This window comes from Saccoglossus kowalevskii, chromosome 20, assembly GCF_978046115.1.
Source record: "Saccoglossus kowalevskii chromosome 20, keSacKowa6.1, whole genome shotgun sequence".
Classification (NCBI taxonomy): Eukaryota; Metazoa; Hemichordata; class Enteropneusta; family Harrimaniidae; genus Saccoglossus; species Saccoglossus kowalevskii.
The window spans coordinates 20,592,614-20,611,073 of NC_140660.1; the positions used below are offsets into that span (position 1 = coordinate 20,592,614).

At 35.1% G+C, this 18,460-nt stretch overlaps 2 protein-coding genes across 2 annotated transcripts; one reads left to right on the top strand and one right to left on the bottom strand.

Moving 5' to 3' along the window:
• Positions 1–4,120: 4,120 nt before the first annotated feature.
• On the top strand, positions 4,121–8,397 carry LOC144343488 (uncharacterized). Its single transcript, XM_078006012.2, has 5 exons — positions 4,121–4,221; positions 6,151–6,175; positions 6,990–7,160; positions 7,301–7,540; positions 8,128–8,397. The coding sequence occupies exons 1-5, from the start codon at positions 4,150–4,152 to the stop codon at positions 8,154–8,156; spliced, it is 537 nt and encodes a 178-aa protein (XP_077862138.1). The 5' UTR covers positions 4,121–4,149; the 3' UTR covers positions 8,157–8,397.
• A 2,040-nt stretch (positions 8,398–10,437) lies between these two features.
• LOC100372104 (acetylcholinesterase-like) lies at positions 10,438–17,208 on the bottom strand. Its single transcript, XM_006825297.2, has 8 exons — positions 16,715–17,208; positions 15,615–15,771; positions 15,103–15,180; positions 14,561–14,679; positions 14,135–14,308; positions 12,223–12,866; positions 11,782–11,954; positions 10,438–10,741 (listed from the first exon to the last, which is right to left on the bottom strand). Exons 1-8 carry the CDS (start codon positions 17,069–17,071, stop codon positions 10,683–10,685), a joined length of 1,761 nt encoding a protein of 586 aa, XP_006825360.1. The 5' UTR covers positions 17,072–17,208; the 3' UTR covers positions 10,438–10,682.
• Positions 17,209–18,460: the final 1,252 nt, after the last annotated feature.

Below are 18,460 nucleotides of genomic sequence, written 5' to 3' on the forward strand. Positions count from 1 at the left end.
AGCAGCTGTGTCACATAGGCAACTCAGTAGATTTTAACATCCCCTGTTATTCAAATAACAGCACACTTGGTAGATTCCAATTCTTCTTCCAAAGCTGTAAAGACCTTTGTTATGTAAATTACAAGCACACCTGGCAGGTTCCACTTTCCTTCCAGAGTTGAAAACAAGTATGACCTGTCAGTCATCTTTAAGGCAGTTATCACAAGGTAATGCACACCATATCTTCCCATGACTCAATGAACACTTCCATTTGCCAGGGTTTGAGGTAATATGACAAAAACATAAAAATAAAGAATGATGACAAGTGGAATACCACAACCAAGTACCACAGAACAATTATATGTTATATATTTACTAATACAATATATGTATACATTATTTACGCATGAGATAATTTGGTGAACTGTATACAGTAAATCCGTTTAATGTAAGTTGCGTTCAATCTATAACTCATTAGGAATATTTCATTGTTTTTAGTTAAAGATCGCTTTCCAATGTCTATATTATGCAATGAATGATTTCATTAGCTAGTTTTCGATGAATAATGGTCAACTGATGGACACTTTTTCTTTCCGGGTGATAAACATTACTCTACCTGGAAACGTTCAACGGTTGGACGCAATAAATTATTTTTTATTAAAACACAGGTATAACAATAATAGATTGTTTAGGCTGGCTGTGCAACATACGGATTATGACGTGTCACCACTTTAATCGACTCTCACTACACTGTATTGAAATAATAACCCAGTGTCATGTGATTGACGTCAGCTGCCGCCCCGTATTTACGTGTTCAGTTCTAGTTACATGTTGAGAGCAGTATTAGTAATTATTAGTTTTGTAATTTTTTGTAAAAGTGTTGAATATTTATCAAAGCTATCGAGTTGAAATGAAGCTGCCAACAATTATTATTACGGTACATGAATGAGAAACTTATAACAGATGTATTTGAATTTCATAAAGTAGGGAGATATAGTGGGGGTCATGACCGTCCCATCATGCATTGCATTGCGTCGAAGCGTTTTGTAACTTTATTAGATCAATGTCATATATCGTAATCCTTACCAGCGAATTCTCAGTTTGAGTCCCGGACTACTATTGGATTTAATTCATCCAACAAAATCCAACCAGTATCGCGCATATAAGTTTGAGCCAAGCAAGGCGTGATAGAATTGGCCTGTTCGGATTCAAATAAGCATGAACCACTAATTTGACAGGGAAGTAATACTGTTTTGATGGCTGTTTTGATCGAGTTTTTGGATAACACTGTCAAATTCATTTATTGGTCTACTGATAATATAAATAATGTTTTCCTATAACTTAGTCTCTTATTGATCAAGACATTTTTCTTAAGTCATGCTGTTCTTATCCCTTTTTAACTAGTACCAGTGCCTATCAATTTACACATATATCTTCAACAGACTTGTCACGTCACCTCATTGCATTGTAGTTGGTAATTGTGAAGTCATACTTTGTTTGATAACATCCCCTCATGTTATGGACCATGGTCCCGCATAAGAAAATGGTTGCATCCAATATTAAAATAAAGATGGCGGACCATATATCGTTGATTTCGTTCTACTTTGGATTACTTACAGTAAATAAAGATCTTAGGAAGTTAACATTGATATGCCTGTGTATTTGTTTTTGCAATGTTTTTACTTTTCAAATATGTATGTGGCTATTCCTATATGTTTTGCATGATATCTGTACTTTGGTAGTTTCTGGAATGATATATGTTTAAGTGAATCATGTTATTGCGCTGAACGCTGCAGGCGCTCTGGTTGACTTCAATGAATTCAGAGCTCTTTCAGGTTGATCAGTGGCAAAGATTTGTTAATAACCCCAATTAATCACTAGATGTTATACACTATTAGTAAATTTGTGAATACATATCAGATTTCATAAAACATATGATTTCCTGTTAACTTTACAAATAAATATTGAAAATATGCGTTGTTCTAGGACTTTCATCGTGACAGTTGAGATAACGTTTCGTTCATTGGAAACGTCTTAAATGTGGCTGTCAATAAACTCAGTTTATATCACACGCTGTTATTTTGCATTGAGATTCCGTCATTTTATCAAATAAAGTATGATTTCACAATTACCCACTACAGTGCAATATGGTGCCGTGACAAGTCTGTTGATGATATATGTGTAATTTGATAGGCACTGGTACTATGAGAGTTAAATATGCGATCAGGGTTAAATATAGGTAAATTCAGTTGTAAAAAATGTGATCGTTAAATACAAGTATGCAAGCCACACGATATTGTCTTGTTTTGGAGGCTGCAAAACAATTGCGACATCCATTCAACATAATGTCAGTGAAGAATGTAATTTTGTTTTCCACAGTTTTCAAGTAACATGCCAAATTTATTTCCGTTAACCTTCCGGGAAATTATGATTATACAATAATTATAAATTTCAACTTCATTGGAAAGATGACATGTGTTTAAATTTTGGAAAGCCTACTCTGACGTCAATACAATTCATTGTTGGTAACACGTGCCACTTATTTATATGCATATCCTACGATTTTAACTGCATTTAAGAAATATATGGTCTTTAATACCAGTCAGTTTAACACCAGGTTTATAGACATGCGTCAGTATGTGTGTTCAGCAATATGGGTATGACGAAACACAATGGAAAATGGTGGTAGTGATAACAACTCTATTGGAGATATGACCAAATAAACATACACAACATAACATGCGATCTTTGTTCAACATTAATATCCATCAACTGTTTTAAATTGTTCAAATCCACATTTGATTAATTCCATTAGTTTTATAAACAGTTCCACAGTATCGAATAAGTACATTCTTCGAAGTTTGTTGATAATGTGACAACCGCTTGGTCTTACATCGACTAGACCTTCCTAGAATATCGTTGCTTGTAAGGTGTCTTATGGAGTCTGTGTATCTGATACAAACTAAGTAGGATTTATATATAGTGTTCAGTGGGATTCCACAATCGAGTACCACAGAGAAATTATATGTCACACATTTACAAATATGGAGAAAGCACATCCCACATTAATTAAGCTTGAGATAATTTGGTGAACTGCATATGGCCAATCCGTTCAATGTAAGTTTCTTTCAACCATAACTTATAAGGTATATGTCACGGTTTTTTAGTCACAGATCGCTTTCTATACACCTGTTGTAAATGACGGTGTTACACTTGATACAGACAACATCAAATATGAGACAATAAATCATAATGTATTCACAGTGATTCATTTCGTCAATATTCGGATGATAATAATACGATTGTTCTTAAATTGACTGCAAACAGCATTTTCCTATTCCTATATTATGCAATGAATGATTTAATTTTTTAGTTTTCGATGAATAATTACCATTATGTTAATAATGCAGCAATGAAAACTGATGAGTCTAAATTTCCGACAAATGGTCAGCTGATTGACACTTTTTCTTTCCGGGTGATAAACATTACTCTACCTGGGAACGTTCAACGGCTGAATGTAATAAATTATTTTTTATTAAAACGCAGGGATTATAATAATAATGGTTTGGAGGCATGCAGATCATGCCGTGTCACCACTTTAATCGACTCTTCACTCCTTTTGTTACTTTATTAGATCAATGTAATATCGTAATCCTTACCAGAAAATTCCCAATTTGATTCCCTGACTACCATTGGATTTATTTCATCCAAAAAGATGCAACCAATATTGTATGTAGCCACTCTTTTACAGTACTATTTTTAGGAAACATGCGGTTTCTGTCCTCGCAGAGCAAACCATTATTACACCTTGCTAGGGGTGCCATTAAAATCAGGGGACAATCTGCCAAAACGACACTAAACCTGGGTGTTGTTCCAAAACGTCACCAGCAAACTTGAAATTGATAAATAGGTACAAAAATGTATGAAACATGTTTTCCCCGGAATGTCCTGGATCCGGAATAACCAATGTATTTGTACAAAAATAATTTGTGAAGTAAAATAATTGCAATGTACCTGACTAAAATTAAATCATATAATCCAACCAATAGAAACACGACAGCTCATTCCAAGATGTAATAAAATTCAGGCAAATGGACTTGTTTGGCAGTTGTGTGATCCTGCATTAAACGTTCCAGTTCGACAAAATCTCTGATAACCAAGGCTGCTTCAATGATAAGAAGAATGTTACGTTTACTGATGGTATTCATCGCTGCAAGTTGTGTTGTAGCTGTTCCCATGAGGGTATGTATACAATGAGAATTCATTTCTAGATATTCAATTTCATTTCCATCTGTTGAGCAGAAGTAAAAACATCGGATAGTGGTCAAACACTCTTAGGCACAAATTGGCTATACTGCATATAACATAAGGTTATAGGCCCAACGTGGCTACATAGTCTAAATAATTAAATGAATTAACGCAGGAATATTATATTCAGTCATACATTCTTGATAATGATTAACCTAACATGTATTTGTGTGAGTAGCTTTGGTTAAATTAGCTTTGGAACACAGCTATTCACGCTCACAGAAGAATGATGTTTAGAACGGAAGGTAAATGAAATATACAATCAATAAATTTGTAACATAAACAGCGTTGCTTCTTAACCCACATTAATAGATTAGAATAAATGCAATCACTCAGTGTGAAGGCTACATCAATATCTAAATCAGCGTCCATCTATAACTTAAACCATTGACTGTGTTGAAACAACTGTTTTCTCGTGCTAGATTGCAACATTTATAAGCAGGCTTGAGTTTGTAAGAGTTTGTTATTTGTTTTTCTCAAAATACAATGAATAAAGTCACTAAAATATGGGATTGCTTAGGGAAACTTGCATTGTGTTTTTTTTTCGAAAGATCAACATAATCGTGCGATAATCTATATATCGACATTTGTTTATTGGCTGCCATGGAAACATCTGTTCGATCTAGGCAACGCAAAAAAAGTTAGATATTAGACAAATTATTGTTGAAATACAAATAATTTAAATAAATGTAAACATATTAATCTAACGGCAAGTCGGGATAGGGATTCAGCAGAGACTTTTAGTAGTTCTTTTTATTGATTACCTGGATAGTGAAGTTAATCTACAAGGTGTTACAAAATCCCGTAACCTCACCACTCTGTTATGTCATAACCATCAGTACAAGTAAGCTTAACATCTTTCCTATTTTAGTAAAAATGACATCTATCTTGATTGGTGTATGCCCATTTATGTACTTCTTTTTGTGTTGATAATCATTTTGATGATATGCAAATAAAATACCCAGATGCGGATAGTAAAAATAATACATACATGTATAAGTATGGGTTACTCGTTGCATTCCCATCTGCACACTTCAGTCTCTATTCCACGACGAGGCCGATTTAAAAAAAATAATAAACGTGTTTCTGTTTATGTTACATGACTAATAATTCAAATCTTGGAATTTATATTTTTTTATCCAAGTGACATTTACGTTTTATTGAGAAATAAATGTATATCTGAATATGTGAGAAGAAATATGTGCAATTGACAACCTTCATGAAACACTGTTTTCACTGTGAAATTCACTTATTATAGTATATACTTGGAAAGCTCTCTAAATAAAAAAGTGAACTTAAGGAATTCCCAACAAAATTTAATCGTATTACTTTTTTAGTTTTCGTATTCGAATGAGTAAGACAAATACAGTGGGAAACTATTTCCTTGCTAGTCTTCCATTCATTCCATTTGTTAAATTATTAATTTTGCACTCTTTATGTTTTTTAAATGTTTGTTCGATTTTGATGAACGAAACTGATATTGTTTAGAAGGATGGCATTTTAATCGCCGGTAAATTCCTAATAAACTTCGCTGTTAATTTGAGGCTGAATTAACCACCAAGATGAGTGAACCATTCAGGATATGATGAAATTATTTATTTACTAACACACTATGTACATCTGATAATGGTTTGGATAGTTGTTAATATCATGCTTATTTTAAACAAACGGAATATGTTGTATAACAATCAGTTTGTTCTCTAGATTTGAAATTGGTTATTGTTTGCAAGTGTGTTCTGAAAACTTTATGGAGTTTCAAATTGTGAGGAGTAGTTATCGGGTATGTTGACATCATGCACCTTTGTCATGTTATTACGCAATTAGGTGATATCATTTTTACCTAAGTGTCTTTGATCATTACAGATATTTTCTATGGAATCACCCCTACGTAAGTAGATTTAATACTTTTGTTACCTAAACATAAACTGTCATACGCCAATTCATATACTTATCTATGTCATCATATTGATCATTTAATTCACTTTTTTCGTCATACAACTATCCACATAAACCACATTTAAGCACTCTATCGACTCCATTTTATATTGTCAACAGTTCATGCACAAACATACCTACCCAGTCATGTTTTTTATAACGTATCCAATGACTATATACACATAGATTATTACAAGTGTAACGTCTATCAGATGTGTTTGAACATAGTTGTGTAGGTGTAAGAAACACAACGATACAGAGGGATGTTTTGAGGGCGTAGACCAAAACAACACCCACATTTCAAGTGGTGTCATCTACGTATATACTGGCTGTTCAATTAATTTCTACATATTGGCACGTATAAGCCAGCTTATTTCAAATCTGCGGCGAGGAATTACGATCAGTAATACAATGTCTCTCATTAATGAAAAAAAACTCCAATCATCAGCTGTAATCATCACTGATTGGCTTTTGTCAATATCTTGGCTTGTGTATCTGTTTGACTATTGGTTTATTCATAAACGGCAGCAGATTCAATTCACTACTGTGTTGCACTGCAATACAACGATGACATCACATGCTGTTTTAGTTTGTTTTTGACACTGTGGTTTATTGACAGTTTGTACCGACATAGACGTTTAATATTTCATATTTAAAATTTTTTGAGTGAGTAACAAACTTTGTGGAAATGTATTACGCATATTGCTAGGTGCTAATAAATATAATATTTATTCTCTTGTTTATTTGTTTGTTTGTGTTACATACAGGTCCATCGAATAAATTACAGGATGCGATGGATAGGTTGTCTCAAGGACACAGAATTGATGCGTCCATCTCTAATGGAGATCCCGCTATTACTCAGATGGTTAGGTTATACAAAAGCTTGCAATCATGGCAGCAATCAATGCATGATGCAGATATCAAACAGGCATTGTCTGGTCAGTAACATTCCATTGTTTTTGTATCAATTGTTTTTTCGGTGACAGGCGATGTTCCACACATACCAATTTTTTTTTTTTTTTTTTTTTTTGCTGTTGGCTGAAACAAACATTTTCTATTTCACTTTAATCATCGATAGCTATTCTTGATGCCCCGCATTCAAGCTCCGATGATTCGATTGATCAAATAACTCGAATGTACTACGATAACCTGTCAAAACTCCAGTCATATCACGATGCTATGTCAGATCTACGAATGTGGGTTGAAAAAAAGAACGCTCTGGAAATGCAAAACTCAAATGATCCAAGTGCACAAGAAGAGCTAGACACAATTGAGACAGAAATTAAGAAATATCAACAAAAGGCTGACATGTACAAAGGTGAGTTTGTTCCAACTCAGCCACCTAGTAGTAGTGTTCATGACACGACACAAAGACTGCAAGTGAATCGCAGTCTGGAAAGCAATATGCAATACAACGATATATTTAAATCAGATTACCAAAAAAACGTTATCCAATTTAATTGGATAAATAATTTGTATTGTTCTTGATATACAAATTATTTACATGTACATATATGTATATACATATTGTTTTCGAATCAGTCAACATTTTCAATGTTGGTATAAACACATCTGGGTAACCACCCTGACAGTCCTACTATACTATCACCTACCTATTATTCCTTCTGGGTGACTAATAAAAATGCCATTCAATGCAGTCAACACTGTACATTGCAAAAGGCGTATCAGATATAAAAAGTCGACGACACAACGTTGAACGATTTTCACCATACAATTGTGAACAGGAATCAGAAACAATTTGCATATTCAGGAACAGAATTACATTTGTTAGTTTAGTTTGACAACTAAAATTTGGTGAAGTCAGTAGCACAATGAACACCAACAAACTTAGACAACAGCACACATTATGTATATTGACACATGACATTTTGTCTTTTCTTTCAGAGAGAATTATCAATGGTACCTACGGATGAAATGAGCATGATAAGAGCTATGTATCATTTTCTGGTGATATATTTGAAGATATTACATTATATACTTTATAACTTTAGGTTTCTATCGTCTTGGGCTTGTAATGTCAATTTTGACTAAATATGAATAATATCAAATATGTAGTTCATATATAGTGAATAATATTAAGTAAGTCATTGTAAATGCATTATATGGAAAATTGATCTTCTTCATCGGGTTGATAATAAAGGGTGAAAATGCAAACGTGTTTGTTTTTTTTCTTTAATTGATTTATGATACATCTTAAATTTCTGTGACAAATCAATGTACCAAGATAATATGAATGAAAACAGTGTGAATATGTTTTGTTGTTGTTTTATTCACACAGTTTTGTTATTCATGACTTGCCATGCCACGTGAAATTCACATTCCAATGAAATACGCATGGACTCAGACTAACTGGAAAATTGTATTCAATTTGAAGTTGTCTCAAATGACGACAGACTTAGAAATTTTTAATTCTTCAAAATATTGGCTTCATTAAACCATACAGATTCGCGCCTGACGATAGTAGAGACTTATTTCAATGGTCATCAGTTCCAATATAGTAATGGTTACTTATCCACAAATGTTAGTAGATCAGACAGAGTGGAAAGGTGTGGAAAGTCCAGACTATGGAATCTGTATCCTCGAAAACCATTAAGAATTTACATATGGGCCATGAGTTTGATAATTTTAAAGACGGTGGGCGTTCTCTAAATTTTGCAGAAATGTGCATATCATAACACCCTCCCCGAGGGCTGACTAATCTAAAATGGCCCAATTCCCTGTAACGTACTTGCATTTCGCGGGTATAATATTAAAATGGTGCAAAGTATTGTGACATAAACAAGAGCATTTTAGTATGAACACTGAGGGCAGTATGAATGCAAAGAAGGTTAAAATAAAAGACCATTTTCCGTTCACTGCGTGTTATGTGTGAAAACGAACGTAAAAACAGGACAAAAAAGGTCATAGCGTCGTGGTGCGAAAATATTTGGGGGATATTTCCATGCTTTCCATATTTCCTATATTTTAATAATGTGCTGTACACATTTGGGTATTCAAACGCAGTATTCGATGTTAGCTACGATATACAGAAATTCGAGTTTAAAATCAAATCGTTCAATCTTTGTGGCGCGTCTTTCACGCAACTCGCGAGATCTCGCAGTTGAACGGAAAGTCACGTGATTGAAATTCAGCTGTGAATGGGTCAGCCATAAATTATAAATGTCCTTAAATAAAGATGTATCTGGCAATTTTATGCCAAATATGAACTCCAAAATCACAATATATGTTTAAATTTAAAATTGCGAAAAGTGATTTTCTATAATAAATGTTGGTCCTTAAGCAGGAAATGTAGAAAGAGTATCGTTTATGTGTAATCTATTTCTATTTTGGATTTCCACGAAGTAATAGATTTTTTAAAGATAGATGTTTTATGAATATTTTATAAATTTTGATAAATTAAGGTAGAGTCTTCATGAAAATCGCTGTAGCCAATGAATATGCCTTCTTCGTTTATGTGTAATCTATTTCTATTTTGGATTTCCACGAAGTAATAGATTTTTTAAAGATAGATGTTTTATGAATATTTTATAAATTTTGATAAATTAAGGTAGAGTCTTCATGAAAATCGCTGTAGCCAATGAATATGCCTTCTTCGGATTTAATTGATGTTTCATTAATATTTATTTTCATGCTTCCAAGAAATTCAGTTTACTACATAGTGGGAGTTTTTTGGGGGGGGTTATTTCTTTTTTATATCTAAGAATATTACATATGACATATAATAATTAGACGAGCAGTCAGTTCATGGCTTCCCTCCAATATCATGAACAGAAAATATTTCATGTGATCTTTATCTATTATAATAGCAAACTTACATGTAGGTGTGATATATGCACACTCTAATGATTATGGTCTTCGTCTTGTATTCTTTCGAATGGTGTCAGTGTGGAGTTGTGTTTTATGCAAGCAGCACAGAAGTCGGTAACATCGCACTGCCCTTGTCACTGTGTCTTCGGTTTAGGTGGTGCAAACCTCAGGTCACTTCACTTCTAACTAGGTCATGTGAATATAGAAACCACATTTCCGTCTATTCAATGTACAAACAGTAGCTACTATATTGGCGTAAAGTCTAAATCACAATCAAGTGATTGGATGGTGTTCAGCCGACAAAGTCAGATCTTAGAGAGTTAATACGAAAATATCACGTGACACAAATCGTAAATAACATATAAATAACTCACACTGACTGACAAGTGCTGGGTAAATGAATATTTAATTAAAAATCATAAAGTGGATACACTTATATCAAGAGTTACAATCTCAAATCAATATTACACAATCGTCACATGCAAGGTAACACTAAAGCATTATGAAAAAACACGTATCACTACTCTGTATTGCTTGCAGTATGTAATACAATCTGTTCGACTGCCATGCATACGCCCATCAAATTGATATTACTAATGCAGAAAAAGGCGACTAAATAATACTGCAAATTGCTAAGGCGTGTTTGCTTCTTCCGAGTATTTAGATTCTTCTTTCGCGCCGCATGTCTCACCTTTAGAGAAAAGAAAACAAAAAACATCTTCATTCTTGAAGTTGACATTTCCCTGGAAATTACCACATCTGAATATGATTTTACAAATGACGTCACTAAACATTCATACGGACGTTCGATTCTTACAAACAAGTAAGGAAACTAAACTTGAAATGAATAGAGTCGTGTTGATTTTTTTTTTCGCCGAGTTCTTAATTTCAATTTACAATGAATCACGTTCACATAGGTGATGGCGTACTCCGCTAAGGGTTTTTAACGTAAAACAAGTCACGCACATGCATGACGTCGGCCTGATAATTGTGAGGTACAGATGTTACTCTTATTAGCCATGAGCGTCATATCATGTAACCATGCAGCGCAGTACAACATGTCTACTCCCTAACAGCTGTTTGAAAAGAAACGCAATTTTGAAGTATCTTTAAAATTGCGCATTCAGTTGATTGACATGACGACCATGTGACACATGGACTGTTGGACAATACAAAATGCGATTCGTTTAGCAGGATAATAAATCGTCATAATTTGATTTACGTCTACCAATTCCATGGATCTTTGGCGCTAAAGGGAAAATGTTATGTTGATATTACTCCTTTTAGTGTGTGGGCCGTTCCAAAGATGCAGATCTTTTGGAGTTCCAAGATGTTAATATCTCCAGGAATTTTGCTGGTGTGTATTTCCAGGCCCTTCTTTTTGAGCCTTAGTGTCCCGATCACTACTGGTACTGTTCTAGTTGTCATTCCCTACATTTTGTTGATTTGATTTCAATTTCAATTTCAAGATCTTTGTACTTGGACAACTTTTCAGCCAGTTTCACAGAAGTGTTTCTATCTGATGCTACTGTCATATCAATGAGGATGCACGTTTCATGTTGCTTGTTCTTGATAACTATGTCTGGTAGTCATTGTAGGTTTGAGACAGTGTGGGGTGTTGCGTTTCGCGTCTGCGTACGACAGTGAAGTGCTTAGCTGTGTTTTAGAGGTGGAATTGGATGTGTTGCAGTTTTATATGTTTGTAATATGCCTGGTATAATATCAACTTACCAAATTTCTGAAGCTTTGGTTCAAACTGATTCCAAAATGCACATTCTCTTGCTTTCAATGCATTACTATTCTCCATTGATAATGAGAGTTGTTTATACGCTAAACCTGGCACTGTAAACAATGGCCAGTCATCGTTGTTATCTTCATCACTTGCAGAACTACGATTAGGATTACTGGAATAAATACAAAATGTTACTATTGGATATTCCAGTTTCAAAACGTGCAAGCTATCAGTATGAAACCGACCTAGTCCCCATGTATGCGTTACTTTATTATCGGTAGTGAGACATCGGTAGTAATAATTCCGACATAATTATTTCAGATTCATCATTTTCAATTTCAAAATGTGTGCTCAAGGTAGGTATGCAAAGTTAACAAACAAATTATAGAAAAAATCTATAAAATTGAGTCAATTGGAGAATCCAGAAATCAGAAACTCACCCAGTTTTGGCAAAATTCGTCCAGTATTTCATAGTTTGTAAAGACACCTGAATATCAATTTCATTTGGCGTCTGCTTATATAATGTCTTCTCGTCACCACCAAGAACTAGCTGCATCTCAGATAGCAGGGCGTAACCAAAGACAAATAGAATATCATCTCCATGAAGTGGCTTGCCAGTTTTGAAAGGCCAGACTGACTTCGCCGGGGCGTGTGTCAACTGGTACATATAGGTATTGAGTCCCGCACCGTAATAATCACGGGCAGCTACGTCAGATGGACAAACAAAAAATACGTCTCCTGCCATTTGACTCAAAGGTGACAGGTAGTTGGCATTCTCCTCATCAGCGTGGTCCCAGTCCACGTAAATTAGTTTAATCATGTCTAAGACAGCTTGGTTCTTTCCTGGAATAACCATGCTAAACATCGAATCATACAGAGTCTTGTTAACTGATAACTCACTGTCATCGTTAGGAAATAATGAGAAGAAAAAGAACAATCCTTCATCGCCCGTAGTACCAGTCATCAATTCCTCGCCATTAAAAGTTCTGATCGTCGAAGGGTCCTCCTTTATAAATTCTCCATCCAAAGTCGGTTGAAATGGCATCGTGATATCATTAATTCCTGTCACGTTCGCTATAGTGCGCTGTTAAAGGAATACAGCATTAATAAGTAAACACAAATATAGCTAGATCTACTAATAGAAGCCTGTAAATGCGACGCTGTACGAGTTATAGTTCCGGTGCATAGAAAAGGTTATCCACATTTTTCTGAATGTTTTAAACAAAACAGCTGCTTTACCCTGTTTTTCAATCGATAATTTTACCTCGTACTGTGCAATTTCAGGGCTATGAAAGAATAAAATTGTGTTCAAACCTAATAAAGGTTTTAATGATCTAATTTGTATATTTGTAAGTCGTTTTGAATTATAAGATCATCGAAATACGTGTGCAAATCTGTGTTGAAATCAAACGAACTCATGCATATTCATGAGAGGCTAATTATTATCTCATGAATATGCATAACGTCATTTGATTCAGACAAACGGTCATTAATCACGTGCATCATTTGAAAGCCACAACAATGGAAATCATCTAGAGTTAAAAATGCCGTTGTCATCTACGCATGTTGTTCGCATTTGATTTGATTCGTCCAACGCGCTGAATGACAGCGTTCTCTGGTAGTTGTTTTTGGTTTTAATGCGTCAGATAGCCATAGCGTGTCATTGTTTACAAACAAGCGTCTGCCCATGAGCCTTTGCGTTCTAGCGTATGTTGTTATTGTCGTTTGGGACTCAATTCCCGCGCGTGCGCAGGTGACGACCCTCTCGCTTTAACTCGTAATCGTTGCGCTATTGCATAAGCTGACAATAATGAAGAGAATGGATGTCTTACATTGACGATAAATCAAGTGGCAAAATATCCATCAAAATTAGAGAATTGAATTAAACAAATCTGAGAAAGGTCCACATGTAGTACCTATGTACGTAATATCAAAGCCATCAGACTTTCGGTTTTCAACAGGAAGTCGAAAATATACACTTTTTACCAAAAATAACAAAAATATTCATCAAAATTAGACAATTGAAGATATCATAACGAAATGAAAAATATCTGAGAGAGGCCTGCCCAAGGTACATACTAGTACACACCAAGTATCAAAGCAATAACAATTGTAGTTTTCAAGAAGAAGTCGAATAAGTAAAAAGTTGACACAGACGACGGACGACAAAGTCGACAGCGGAATTAATAACGAGAATGCCTGTGTTACATTGATAATAAGTCAAGTAACTTGATATAAATGTATGCACGGATCACAGTCCATGATGCACCTCGTCAATAACCAACCTCGAACGAGCCTACCATTTAAAGACGTATCCGAATGTAATTTACCGTGAACTGGATTGGTTCTCACCTTTGTGACGTCAGACGAATCTCTAAACTCGTCTGCTGGTACAGTACGAAGACATTCAATTAGCTCTTTACTGTTGTCTTTCTCACATCCAACAAGTTTACCCTGACCATGTGCTATCTTGTTAGTCTTAGATGTATCGGTATGTAGAACCCCATTTATTACGCCGGTACCACTCTGTAATAAGGACATTGGGAGTACACAGACATCAGACCGTCTTCGTTTGTAATATACATTTAGTTTTACGTCACAAACCATGCAACACCGGAGTATACTTATTTCCTCACCGATAAGTTTGATGCTAAAATGTTTTCAGAATACAATAGAGTAATCATAATAATCAATGACGTCACGTAATGTAAAATACGGGGATAGTTTGTACAATAAAATAATTTCACTTTTATGATCTATGTTTATATTACCACATACCTGGAGAATAGATCTTTTGAACAACCCTTTACTCATTGGAGACATCACGTGGTAATGCGCACTCATGGCGCCCGCGCTCTCGCCAAATAAGGTAACGGTGTTTGGATCTCCGCCAAAAGCTACGCAAAAAAAGAATTTCATTAATTTTGCATTCATCTCTTTGTAATTTATAGTAAACTATAAAACATTATAAAAGAAAAGCTAATAATCAATCAATATAAAGCACGAACATCTGCTGAACTAAACACAGTGAATTTCAAAACTGGGACTGAGCATGCGCGATGTGACAACGAATGATGTAATGCGCAATTCATACAGACAGTAAGAGCTGAGAGAGAAGAAACAAAAGACACTGAACAATGGCATGAATAATGAATGAATGAACGAACAAACGAATGAATGAATGAATGAATGAATGAATGAATGAATGAATGAATGAATGAATGAATGAATGAATGAATACAAATTTTGAAAGGCTTACAAAATATTACTAGTAAACTTTAATATTATAAATGATTACAAGTTCGTTATTGCTCTCGTACCTGCAATGTTCTGTTGAACCCAACGAAGTGCTTCTACTTGATCTAAGAAACCATAGTTACCGGGTGCTACGTCATCACCTGTCAACAAACGAGAAAACTCATTGGCATGTTTGTTAGATCACTTGACGTGTTATACAAATATCAATAAGTTAAGGAAGAAACTAACATATATGTGAAATATTAAAAGTAGATATTCTGTGCCAGCACTTCACATTTCATTTTGACAGAACTAAGGGTTTTTATGTCTTTGATAAACATACCTACAATGTTTACTTTCATGACAAACAAAGCCCTCTAAGTGAGTATATATTTCTCACAAATCTAGCCCAATTGAAGTTGCCCGCTTAATTCATATTTTACAGTTAATTTCTCATCTTCCACACATTTTCAGAACAATTTAATAGTCTAGGAATGAGACCCATAGAGATTCGCGGCTTTTTAAAACCAGTGCACAATAATTACCCTACAAATATGTCATATTCGCTACCAAATTTTATATATGAGATATTCACCTGTGCTGAGAAATCCAAGCGCCCCCAGTCGATAATTAATGGTGACTACAATGACGTCATTCAATGAAGACAGTATGGTTGCATCGTACATCCTCGTTCCGGATCCCATAATAAATGCACCTCCGTGGATCCAGAACATTACAGGCGTGTTGTCTTTCTGAAATGTTGAAATTACAACTGTAAAAAATGTGGACAGTAGTACAGTAGGCGGAATGATTTTCCGGTTAACAAATGTTTGTTAAAAATAAAAATTTCAGGTACACAATAAACTTCAAAAGGTAAGGGTAACTACAATGACATCATTCAATAACAACAGTATCGTCGACAATTGCACGCAATAATTAAGCCGCAATGCACCATGGGTTGATTTGTTACACATAAGCGCATCCCATCCCGGGTAAATTGCATACAAGCGATTCCTTCCATAATTTATTATAATTTGTTTTATTAGCTTATTTATTATCTCCCGCCAATCTGATCGAAAGCATAAGTAGATTGACGACCCCGAAGTTGCTTAAATCTCGTTAACCCCATCCACGTCTCTTGTAGTTGCAGAAGCGTTTCCAACTTTTGTTCCCACATCGAATATTAATCAGATGACCCTCCATCCAAACACAATATGTAAGTTTACGAAATATATTAATAACTATGTGTTTAAAGCGAGGGAGTCGTCACCTGTGCATGCGTCATGTGGTCATAGCGTGTCATTGTTTACAAATAAGCGTCTACACATGAGCCTTTGCGTTCTCGGCGTGTGTTGTTATCATCGCTTGGGACTCAATTCTCGCGCGTGCGCAGGTGACGACACTCTCGCTTTAATAACTGCCATTGTATATAGACATCCAAAGTCTAATTAACCGTGGCGACAGCGCCGGCGACAGCGTCCTTATGTAGTGCCTTGAACTCTCCTCAAACTTTGAACGTCCCAGATTCTGTACTGTGAATAACTACTTTAAATGTGCGAATCCCCTCATAGTAATCGCCCAAGGCTAATATGACAACAGTATTCTTATTTACGTGGTTCTTACAACAAAGAACTTTAGCGCGTCAACTCCCATGCGACCTCCTATTGACCTTGATGTTATCCCTCGTTAACTTACCCGTGGCTGTGGTGCATAAACATTCAAATGCAGGCAGTCTTCGTCTTGTATCTTGTCCGTGGGAATCGGCGGAGTTTCCGGTTGTATGCACGCAGTACGGAAGTCGGCAGCATCGTACTCCCCTTGCCACGGTGTCTTGGGTTTAGGCGGTGCAAACCTCAGGTCACCGACCGGTGGTTCAGCGTACGGTATACCCCTATAGACATGTACAGTCCGTGTACCATCTACAAATTCACTGCTGAATTCTTCCACGGTACCGATTAGTGTACCGGTAGAGATCTCGACAGTTGGTCTGTCTGCATTACAGGCAGTGGTAATCAGCACGATTACAACGAAAACAGTCGATAAGGACAACATGATTTCAATGTCCGTCCTGAACGGCTGATGAGTCGTAGCCTCGTTTTCATCGGTTTATTTGACTTCGTTTATTTGTTCCGTCAAAACAACTGTCCGATGTCAAGACGATGTCACTCGCTAAGTGCAATGTGTACGACATTGACTTGCAAGGTCGTGAATGCGTCATTAAAATAAATCACGTGGTACTTACGTGAATACTAGTAACCTGTACAAATTATAGTATTGTTGAACGATTGAATTCATGTTTCTCAAATATAAGGAAAACATACATTTTGCAGGAGATCATGTGTTGCCTTGGTAACATGCAGCTTAAATTATGTGTGTTTTGTGGATAAAGAAAACAAAACATACACAAGTATTGAGGTCAAGAATCTGGATCATTGACCTCTGACCCCCCCCCCCTCCCTTACATTGAAATCAACATAGTTTGATTTGTTTTATTTTTTTAGAAAAGTTTTTATTTTTTGTTTTCTTTTTTAGATTGTAGTTTGTTTTAATTTCTTTCTGTAAGACCCTTTTTATCCTTTCCTAATGATTTTATGCGTCTAATAAAAAAAAATAGTGGTCACACTGTACGCCAAACATGCACTGTGCAAACACTGGCAGACTATCATCGCGACCTCATTAACATATATTAGCATATTTTGAATGCTGACACAGTTGAGGTTACCGAGGTTCAACAACCAAACACTTCCCGTGAGGATAAGAAGCATGTTTTCACTTTCAGGTTGAAGCATCGTAGCCGGTTTGTATATGAATGATGAATTTCTTGATGGGCTGCCCTCAACAAAAAGAATAAAAATTAGCTGATTTAAGTAAATACAAACCTCAGATACACAATTTTGTTTGTCAGGCAAGAAGGAAAACTGTTTGTATAGTATGAGGACTACAAATAAAGAAGTTGCAGTTGATATTAACGCAAGTAGTTTCATTTATATCAAATTATTATTATTATTATTATTATTATTATTATTATTATTATTATTATTATTATTATTATTATTGATTGTTAATTGATTACTTTGTCTCAGTAATTTATTTTATTTTAGTCCACTTTTAATGAATTTGACAATTCATCCAATGAATCGTTATCACAAATAGAACAACATCTTCCCCCCAAAAATGGTCTTTTTTAAAAAGTGGATTTTTTTGGGTAACGTAATGCCTTGTTAAACATTCACTTGTGCTATTTAGTTTATGGATTTCATGTTTACATTATGCTTGTAAATCTGTAGGCTAACAAAGTTACAGTTGATTAGATCAATTACTACAAGTAATATAGTAATATACTACAAGTCAATTTACAACAACAATTTTGTAAGTTTTTGTGCGTTGTGTAATTGAACAGGTTATACACTACAATATCTGTTTGGAAAAATATGCAAATGA